The 11,203-nt window shown below is 37.2% G+C and overlaps 1 protein-coding gene across 1 annotated transcript in view; it reads right to left on the reverse strand.

Moving 5' to 3' along the window:
* Positions 1 to 3,738: 3,738 nt before the first annotated feature.
* ITIH2 (inter-alpha-trypsin inhibitor heavy chain 2) overlaps positions 3,739 to 11,203 on the reverse strand; it is a 51,454-nt gene continuing 43,989 nt past the window's right edge. Inside the window, 5 exon segments of the mRNA XM_007935475.1 lie at positions 3,739 to 3,886; positions 5,545 to 5,656; positions 6,555 to 6,727; positions 7,710 to 7,908; positions 8,294 to 8,407. Of these exon segments, the coding sequence (XP_007933666.1) occupies positions 3,739 to 3,886; positions 5,545 to 5,656; positions 6,555 to 6,727; positions 7,710 to 7,908; positions 8,294 to 8,407 (746 nt within the window).

Raw genomic sequence — 11,203 nt, forward strand, 5'->3', positions numbered from 1 at the left:
AGAACTACAGAGAAACGTATAAAATGTCAGATAATGTCCCCCTGCCCAGCTCCCCTCCCCTGCCCTGAGCCCTTTGGCATTGTTTGTAGACCTGCCTCCCCAAGGAACAACAAATATGATTATCCTCCCCTAGGTAAACTCAACCACCTATTCAACCTGGAAAAAGAGAAAATAAGACTAATAACTGGGTACCATTATACCCAGTTTCCTACTTCAGTAAAATGGAATTGCAGGATTTAAAATATGAATCATCCTTGATTGTAAGTTAGTCATTAGCCTTACTGACATGACCCCAGAAATTTAATTGGAGAATTGAATCATTTTATCATTAAAGGTGAGCATCCCTGTTTTCTTTCTCTTAGGTGGATATTTCACAAGACATCACCATTGTATATCTGGCCAGTGTGAGGAAGTATTAATTAAAAAAATGATATTAAATTCTTAGAGCATATAAGCATTTGTATGTATGCAGACATCCATGTAATTTTTACTTTGCTCTTACTCATCTTTCGAGTCACTGTGTTTTTCAAGTAAGGGTGAGGCTGAAGAGAAGATGCCACTTGTATAGTATTAAGTGAGCCTTTAAAGCATGTAGAGTCATTTGCATAAAACCTCATACCAGTAGACACTAAAATAACTCCTGATCCATGGTTCATTTTAATCAACATTGAATGAGTAATTCTTTAAACATTTTATTTTATTTTCTTTAATAAGTTTGACAGTTTTCCAACCCTAAGAAAGCTTAATAAACAATTATGACAAAGTTATGATCTGAGACAAGAATCAGATTTTTCTTAAATATAAGGCTTCTTTCTGTCTTCCTGGCATTAAGACATCGTGTTAGTTAAGGTTGTGTGTCGACTTGGCTAGGCTGTGATTTTGAGTTTCTTGGCAGCTGGATGTGGTTATTCCCCATGATGGGATTGTGTAATCACCTCCATGGTAGAATCTGCTGTGCGCAGTTAATCAATTGAAGATTTGCCTTCAGGGTGTGGCCTGCTTCCAGTATATATGAAAAAACCAAAACAAACTGATCCAACTCATAGCAATCCATCCTTGGGTTTCCAAGGTGGTATCACTATGGAAGTAGATTGCTCAATCTTCCTTCCAAGGAGTGGCTGGTGGATTTGAACTGCCAGCCTTCTGGTTAGCAGTCAGATGCCTTAGGCATTATGCCACCAGAGCTCTTTGTATATATAAAAAAGATCCTGTATTTGGTTCAGTCTTCATCTCCAGTTCCTAGACTTGAACCACTGACCTACCATGTTACCTGCCAGTTTTGGTATTGTGCCATTTTACCTGCCAATCTTGGGTTTGTCAGCCTCAGCAGCCAGCAGCTGCATGAGGTAGGAGGAGCCTTCAGGATACTGTTGTCCAATATCCTGAATTTAAAGATAAACCCCAAGATTTTCATGATTATTTTCAACTGAGCACCATTAAGAGTCAAACTAAGTTTATATTTCTAAAGGTAGAATTTTACAAGTCAAGATTTTTACCAAGTAATAATTTCAAGGACTCATTTTTGATATTTGTGTTGAATATCAAATATCAACTCCATGGTGGGATCTACCATAAATGTTGAATATCAGCATTTCAAGGTTAGTATTTCTGAAATGACAAATGGAAAAGATGCAGTAGATTGTTATTTAAATCTGTCCCAGGTGTCCAATTTTTATAGAAGAATGAGACTCAAGGGCAGTGCCATTTACCTCTTCAGTAATGAGGTTCTTTAGATTATAGAAATAATCACATTTCTTTAATCTTTCACAGTTAAGCCAAAAGATAATCTCTTTCTTTCTTTTTTCCAAATAAGGGTTGAGTATGTGCAAAAAGGAGTGATTTTGTCTACTTTCTAAAATGAAATGATTTTTACCAAATTATAGAAAGAGAGCTTCGGAAAAATTAACCTTTTAAGTTTGTTTTAAAGTGTAATTTGACCACTTCTAAGTATATTTAATTTAGATTTTTTTTTAAAAATTGTAAACAAAGCACAGACTTATAATGGATTAGACTTACACCTTATCACCAAACATTCACTAATGCAGACATCATAAAGTCAGCAGTTTGCTTAAAATTTGTTATTTACTCATTCTGCTTTATAAATGTCATTTGCCTTTTGTTATGACATAATTTTTAATTTATTTTTAAATGAAATCAATAAACTATTAAATAAATAAAAGGTTTAAAATATAAATGTGTTACTTTTAGGAATTGTTTAAATACAAACAGGAGGACTACAAGGAGTACTAAGGAAGACTGCGTTCAAGGTATGTTAAATTTGTATGAAATTTGGTTCACAGAGGAAGCTTCCAGAGAATTTGGAACTATGATTCTCTCAGAATTCATTTAGCAATATTAGCACTATGCAGTTAGCCATCTGCAGTAGTATCCCAGTTGATTTTAAATATGTGAAGACTTGGAGCAGCAAATTCTCCTAGGTGATCTTACAATTTCAGGGAATCAGGACTCTTACCTTATTGGAATTTAATGAGCAGAAACCTATATGATTGTATTACATTTGATGTGAAGAATGACTATGAGTAGAATGAGGCTGGTCAACTGAGGCATCGTGGACTGAAAAGGGACCAACACTGTGGAGGGAATCTTGGTTGAGCTTATTGGCATCACAGATAGCCCGGCAATGCTATCCTTAAGGAGTGTCAGGACTTTAGTATGTATTAGCTATAAAACAACTGATATCAAGGAATTTCCCTTGTTTTCCTTACATGTTCACCAAATAACACTCTCACCATTGAAATTCACATGTAATTGACAGCATAAAAATGTACTTAATTGGGAACAATATCGAACTATCATAGGAAATGCTGAATCAAGGGTTTTGTCTGGAGGCCAGCTTTCCTTTCCATCACCTTAACACACTGCAGTGTAGTAAATTACTTTGTGTGGCTTTTCTACCCATAAGTCTTTGTAAACTCCAAGGTGGAATTTGCTATGAGCAACTGAGGAGCTCCTGATTGCTGAAGGTGTCCACCTGGAGTATTTCTGTTGGGAGTGGCACAAAACAATGTTCTGGGAGGTGCCCACTCTCTCTCAGGTGCTTAGAGTTCTGATACCATAATTGGCTAGTTTGACCACCCTGCGGGCTCTAAAGGAGACCTCCTGGAGGCAGAACTCTCTCGGACTGCTGGTCGAGGAAGACTTGCTGCTGAAAGAGGCACGGGCTCCTGAGACACGCGTTGCTGGGAAAGAGATGCAAGAGACACGCACCCCAGAAAGAGACTGTGAGAGACTCTTGGCTGAGGGACGGTGGGCTGGGAGAGAGACTGAGCGTTCTTCCTGAACTTGAGTTGTAGACTGGTGCTTCCCTAATAAACCCTGTAGTCTGTGAGTTCTGTGTGGCCACTGCAGTGAATTATCGAACCCAGGAGGTGGTGGGTGCTTTGGGAGGAACGGTTGGTGAAAGGGCTGGAGGGAGGCAGCATGTTTGGCCTTGCAGTAATAGGCCTTGGGTTACTGCTGTCTTCCTCTTGTGAGATTAGAGGAGGTCAGAACATGTGGCCTCCTCTCCATTTTTGCACACACCTTAGCAGTTGAAAATGCAACAAAATCCTAAAGCTTCTTTGCAAAGTATTTATTTTCTTTAGACATTTTAACAGGTTCTGTAAACCACCATTAATTATGGTTAGTTTTTAATTATTCAAACTGAAGACTGACTACAAAGTGGCAGAGAAAAATTGTATGCATACAAATCATTTTCAAAATTTTATTTATAATCCTTTAAGGCCATTTGAGATAGCTATAGAGCTGAGGCACAATGTAATCCTTGTAATGTCCATCAATGAAACCTTTTCCATTGTTATGTACAAACCAGCAGGAAACATCAGTTCCAAATACTGTATCTGTTCTGTAGTCTTTCTGTAAGCCTCTGCAAGGAAAATGATATGCATAGTCAGGAAAGAGACCAAGGCATGGTTAGCCTGGTATTCTATCACCATGTGTCCCCTACCCCTTCCATTCTTGTTTCTAAGTCACATGAAATATCAGAGTCTGGACACTAGTGTTGGAAGGACAGAGAATAAGCATTTCATCCTTAAGTGATTCTAATAACTTCTATAGAGATAATAACAATATGGACTTATCCAGCAAGAAACTGAAGTAGAAAGAAGGTAGTGGGTCCACCTTAAATGTTAGGTGAAGAATGAAGCTGAGGTGCCCTCTTACCTTTACTTGATGGGTGTTTTATTTATATGTAATACCAGGTATTTCCAAGTGAATGCATGTACTCAATACTTTGAGAATAAAGAAGCCAATGATTTGAAGAGTTTATGACACACTGCATGAAGGAGCCTTAACAATATGTAATTATGCATCGCCCGCATGCCAACTCAGTTTCAGTTTTGTATCAAGAAGTGTTCCTAGTAGATGAAATCGTAGCCCAACAATGGTCTTTTGGAATTAGCATATAACAGTTTCTCTTTCACCAACCTGAGATAATGTTATTGTTGTTATTAATTGATGTGCACCTTTTTGCTCTATAAAACATGCCCACTGATGCCTATCGATAACTTACCTGCTCTCTGCCATGCTGATACCAGTTGGGTGGCATGCTTACTAAGAGTCCTTTTGTTTAAATCCACAAATCTATTTTTGTGGCTGTACTTTTTGGTTTAATTATTATAATAAAATATGGTTTCATTAAGAATATGGAATATACTTAATTTCATTAGCTATATGGAAGTCAATAGCATTTGTGCTGTTACAGTTCTCTCTAATAAAGCAAAGTTGGCTGCTTTGTGAAAACTCTAAAAAGGCAAAAAAAAAAAAATGCTAAAAATAATATCAAATTAGATGTGAGACAACTGGGGAAAATTAGAAAGTTTTCTAAGAGTTTTACGCTCAGAATATGTGTTAAGTATCTATGTCCTCATTTCAAAATGAAACCTTATGGTTATAGTTTGTGTAAGAAAAGGTACTCAAAAACGCATTCAGTAGATACATATTCAAAAAGAAGGTTCTGGTCTTACCTAAAAATTACATTCTCGAGCACAATGGTACATGGCAATATTTATAATTCCTGCCTTTGACCAACCTTTCCAATTATCCAATTTGTCACTATAGGGCATCTAATATATGCAGATGAGAACACATGATTGATATGCTTATTGCTCTTGGCATTTTATGACATATTTCTATATCTAGTTATATAAGGAGCTCTGGTGGTGTAGTGGTTAAGGCGTTTGGCTGTTTACCAAAATGTTGGTGGTTCGAACTTACCAGCTGCTCCATGGAAGATGAGGCAATTGCTTTTGTAAAGATTGGAAACCCAATGGGTGTCACTATGAGTCGGAATCTACTCGATGTCAGTGGGTTTGGTTTTTGATTTTAGTTATTATTTGCATTTAGAGATGAACTATCTTGAGTGTCCTTATTCAAAAGTATGTATGTATGTATTTATTTCTAATGAATTGTTTGTTTAGTTTGAGGGAAGTAATACTTAAAGCAGCTTTTCTTGCTCCTCTTTGCTATGTTGGTCCAATCCTAACAGAACTTCTTTATGTTACTGCACTTTACGTTGCGGCCTACCTGGTGACAGTCAGCTTTTGTCCTTTTACTTCCATGCTTGCTTCTGGCTTCTTAGGGTTCTTTCCCGGTCTCTCATTGAAAATATGAATCTCAGGCTCATGCATGAACTGGCCTAATAGAACAAAGTCTAGACATTTATCTACATCTAATCCATAGTTAAACAAAGAGACAGGCTCTTCATTCAATCCAAGCTAACTTTGGTTCTCCTTCCAGAATTTCTAGGGTAGAAAACTATGTTGAGAGAAAAAGGGAGTAGCGAAATGAGGGAGGAATTCCTTTCTGACATGCTGCCCTGCTCATGGTCATTTTTTATATGACATTGACCTGCCAAGACTACAAATAAAATGAAAACCCTGACGGGAGGGGGCTAAAGGCTAACACCTGAAAGCATAGCTCAAATCTCAGAAATGAGGTTTGATTATGATGCCATATACTAAAGTTTGAACCATTCTTAGAAAACTAGGGAAAGTTGATTCCCTGCTTGGCATCACAGACTTCCTAAACCACTTCACTTTTCTTTCGTTGGAAAAGCTCTTTAGCTTAAGACTTAATATTTATCTGCCATTTATCTTTCTTTTCTCTTAACATGGCAGCTAGGTGGCATTTGTCTACTAACTGAAATGTTGGCAGTTTGAATCTTCCTAGAGGTCCCTTGGAAGAAAGACCTGGCAATCTACTGCCAAAAGATCAGAGCCAATGAAAACCCTATGGAGCCCAGTTTTACTTTGAAACACACGTGGTTGCCATGAGTCAGAATCAACTGGAAAGCAACTGGCTTGCTTTTTAGGTTTCTCTTAATATTCCCATTTGTGATTATGAAATTCTGGTTCTGGGAAAACCTTATCTGGAATGGAAGATGCGCCATTCCTGAGTTACCCCCGAAGCACTATGTTCCTCCCTGTGCTTTTCCTGAGCTCATACCTACCATTTCCCCAAGTTGTGACTGCTATCATCCAAAGTTGCTGAAACTTAGAGTACTGCCCACACTTGCCAGATGGTTGATACTTTACCTATTAGTCCATGTGCATTAGGTGAAAACTTGTTTGTAGGGGGAATGTAGATCCCCAAAAAGTCTACATTGATAGGATGCTTCTTCCAAACAAGATGAAGTAAAACAGAAAAGGACATCTCTTTATCCAGGGTGATAGTCACAATTTTTTCTTTCTTCACTGAGACAAGCACCCTAGTGTGAAAGTCAAAATGGAGTTGACTGTTCTGGAACAGACTCTGAAAATGTCATCCTTCTCATCCCTCATATTAACTCTCCATCCCTCCCAGTATAATTCCACCAGTTTTCAATTAAGGTGAGAAAGGTAAAAAAGCAATGTTTTTGCTATGGCATGTTGTTGTTTTAGCTCCTGGATCTAAAAGTTTGTCAATTCATATGTTTGTGTATGAACAATCTGTTAACAGATACTAATTGGGAAGGTAAGGAGCTCTGGTGGTGCTATGGTTAAGGCATTGGGCTCCTAACCTAAACGTCAGTGTTCAAACCCCCTAGCTGCTCCACAGGAGAAAGATGAGACAGAAAGATTTATAGTTTTGGAAACACTGTGGGGATCACTATGAGTTAGAACTCACTCAATTGCAGTAGTTTTGGTTTTTGTTTAATTGGAAAGGTAATATGCAGAAGATACAATGCAATGTTTCTGAGTACACCGAAACAGAATCTGCTTTGGATTTGAGTAGATGGATTCATTTACTTATCCAAAACATTTATTGTGTAATTATCACGTGTATGCCAGGCACAGGGAGCTCTGGTAGCATAGTGGCTAAGGCACTTGGCTGCTGACCAGAAGACTGGCGGTTCAAACCCACCAGCCACTCCTTGGAAGGAAGATGGGGCAATCTACTTCCGTAGTGATACTGCCTCGGAAACCCAAGGAGGGGTCGCTATGAGTCGGGTCCGACTTGACGGCACATACCAACAACAATAACATGCCAGGCACAAGGCTGTACAAGGCTGAGACACAATGGCGAACAAAACATAAGGTCCCTGCTGCCAGGGAGCAGGGTAGTGGATAAACATTTTTCTGAACCTCAGCTTCTTCATATTTAAAATGATGATTTTAAGTTCTGTGTTTACGTTGCTGATGTCTGGGTTTATTTACATAGTTATGTGTCAAGAACAAGTCGTAATTCCAGTGATAGGTGGTGATACTTGCCTTTGATGGATGATGCGCACTGTGTCAGCCCAGAGCAAGGTGGACACGTGGGAACCATGACTCAGGGTAATGGTCTCAGTGCTGATTTCTATTTTCATGTTTTCACTTTGGAAATAAAATCCCAGCTTTCCAAAATAGGTGCTTAGTTTATTGTTCTTGGGCTTCTTGGCACCAATGAGCTGACCATTGACCAAAATGCCTACAGAAAAAAAAAAAAAAAAGTTTTCTCTCTTGTGGGCCATTACATACATGTGTGTACATGTGTGTGTACCAATATTCAAATTTATAAAGCATGACAATATTGGAAAATTATTATTATTTCACTTCAGAATTTAAATGTTTTTCTCTTACAACACTTAGTTTATACTGATATTATAGTTTAGTTATATCACTCTTCTTATTCAAAGAGAATATTGTACCTATCACAGTTCAAAATGCTTAAGAATATATTTATAATTAATTTCTCACTAATTATTGGTATTTGAAACATGTAGGACTTCAATTAAGGTGAGAAAGAAAAAAAAGCAGTGAAATATGACAATTGTACATTTTTCTAATTCAAATGTAATTTCTTTTTATTTTACCTGATTCTGGATCAGAAACCAGATTGAGGACTTTTCCAGGTTCTGAGTCAATATTGAAACAAATATTCTTTTGGCTTTTTGGAAGGTAAATGATGAAGTGTGGGTCATTTTCAACTGGAAAACATAAAAGGAAATAAAAATAATCATAGGAAAGAAGATTATTTTAAACAGACTTTATTCCTGAACATTATTAACTTAACAAGAACAAATATTTATTATGCTTCCATTATGTGCTAGGTATTAATCTAGGCATTCAGGACCTAGAGGTCCACACTCCATAGTCTTTTCTTCATGGAGCCACCATGAGAGATTTATGATATTGAATAAACATGGTGGCTATTTATTGTGTAGCTATCACATAAGCACCATGTGAAACACAAATAATTACAAAGATGAAAAATGAATTAAAAAAGACATAGGAATGAGAAGCATATGATAGATAGATAGGTATGTTTTTGTTTTGTTTTTTAAGTAGTCATCCAAAGTGGAGAAACGTAAAGGGGATGCAATAGTCCTTGTTAATGGATAGGTTAACATTAATTGAATCTAACAGCAGTGAAGAATCAAGCTACTGACAAGAACATCCTTTTGCTCCCAGGATAAAGTTATCCTGGTTGATGGTTCCTGATATTTATTTGTCTATGTATTTATTTAACCATCCAACAAATATTTGATGAAGAAAATGGAAAAAAAATTATGTGTAAAACACTAAATTAGACAATGTTTGATGGAATTAAAAGTAAGTCATGGTCTTTACCTTCAAGAAAGTAATAATTTAGTGAAAGAGGCTGATATAACCACTAATGTAAGGTTGAATAAATTAAATAGTACAATAATAGCCTAAGCGAAATGCTGTGAGAATGAGGATGAATGAATGGTGAACTCCACCGGGGTAAACTGAGAAGGGCAAAATGAAGGATTGATTGGCTTTTGAACTAAGTCATAAAGGTAAGAGAAGAGGGGAAGACATAAAAAAAAAAAAAAAAAAAAAAGATAATCTATTCTGAGTGGACAGCATGAGGCAGGAAGGCAGAAGTTTGTGACTTGTTTAAAAAAGTAGCTCAGTGTAGCTAGGGGGTGGGTCTTTGAAAGATGTAGAAAAAGACAAGACTAAAACTATAGATCATAGAGATCCTTGAACACCATGCTAAAGAATGGACCTTTATTCTGTTGGGTAAGGAGCTCTGGTGATGCAGTGGTTAAGGTATTTTACTGCTAACAAAAAGGTTGGTGGTTTGAACCCACCAGCTGCTCTGTGGGAGAAAGATGAGGCAGTCTGCTTCTGTAAAGATTTACAGTCTTGGAAACACTATGGGACAGTTCTACTCTGTCCTATAGGGTTGCTGTGAATCAGAATTGTCTCGATGTCAGTGGGTTTGGTTTTGGTATGGATTCTGTTGAGTAGCTATTAAAGGTTTTTGAGAATAAATGTGACATGATTTGACTCTCATGTTAGGAAAATTACTGATGTCAGTATAAATAAAATGCTGTGAAGCAGATATAGGACAATATTTAGTGGCTAAAGTAGTAATGTAGGCAATAACTATTAAATTCAAGAGCTAAGGTAGTGAATGAGATTAGTAATAGAGAAAAAGTTCCAGAGATACTTCAGTAGAATCCACAATATCTGGTAACTGAGTAGAAAGAAACAGCATTGCCAGTTTTCAAATCTCAGTAACTGAAGGGATTTAAGTGGAAGGTTTGTATTAGAAAGAAATGCAGTGGTTGTATTTTCTGGAGAGAAAATTGGAAGAGCAGGCTACCATCCATTGAAAAGTGACTGTTTTCTAAATGTTATTGCTAAACTCCTTCTAAACATTAACTCAATTCCTTCTCACTGCAGAGATGAGAAGTGACTTGCCCCAAGGTCATAGCACAGAATAAATAAATGGCAGAGCTGATTCAAACCCCAGTATTTGACTACAAGCCCAAATTCCTCCCACCCTGATATGTTACCTTGTACTCTTTCATTTTCAAGTGTGTATTTTGTAACTTGAAATAGAGCATAAACTAATCCAGGGCAGGACCAAGTCATACATTTTTGCCTCCCTCACACATACACCCTCATGCTCTTTCAATAAATATTTGGCTAATTTATTACATGTGGAGTTGGGCATTACAAGGCATCATTAAAATGTAGAACAGAGATTCTCACCCTTTTTTTTTTTTTTTTTAATGAAAAGGGATCATCTTGTCATGATATCCTCTTCTTTCCTTTATACAAATAAGGTATTTTGAAATACTTTGTTTGAAGGAAATAGCTTTTATAAAAAATAATAATGATTGTTTTTGCCATTCTATTTAACCAAAATCCCACCAGACCTTCTGAAAAGCAGGAACCAAGCAGTGCTACCATATTGAGGTGATAAAATTCCAAGCGAAAGAATTGAAATGCCATGTTTAAGTTAGCCCGTGTAGCCTAAAATTTTGATTTTAGGTTGCAAATAGTTTGAGGACCTACATGACTAATTTCATAGATTCCTAAAACCTAAGTTTTTTTTTTTTTAATTGTGATTTGGGTGAAAGTTTATAGAGCAAATTCATTTTCTGTACAGCAGTTCATACACATTTTGTCTCACGATATTGACTGCAATTTCCCACAATGTAACAGCTCTCTTTCTATTTCCTCCCTGTAGTTAACTCTTCCCTCTGCCCTTCCTTCCCATGCACTCCCACCCCTCCGACCTGTCTCCCTGTGCAAACCCTGCCCATCTATTCTCCCATGATTGATCACTCCAAGGAGTGTATCTACCTGATGTAAACATTCAGCCCATGTGCTTGTCTATTATTTGGCTGGAAGTCAGAAGAGTAAGTTCAATCCCAGACCTGAAGGGTGACTAGGGGCCATAGTCTCAGGGGTTCTACCAGGCTCTACCAGACCAGCAAACTTGGTCTTTTATATATATATAT

Source organism: Orycteropus afer, unplaced genomic scaffold (genome assembly GCF_000298275.1).
Source record: "Orycteropus afer afer isolate SDZICR_OR568_19922 unplaced genomic scaffold, OryAfe1.0 scaffold00028, whole genome shotgun sequence".
NCBI lineage: Eukaryota > Metazoa > Chordata > Mammalia > Tubulidentata > Orycteropodidae > Orycteropus > Orycteropus afer.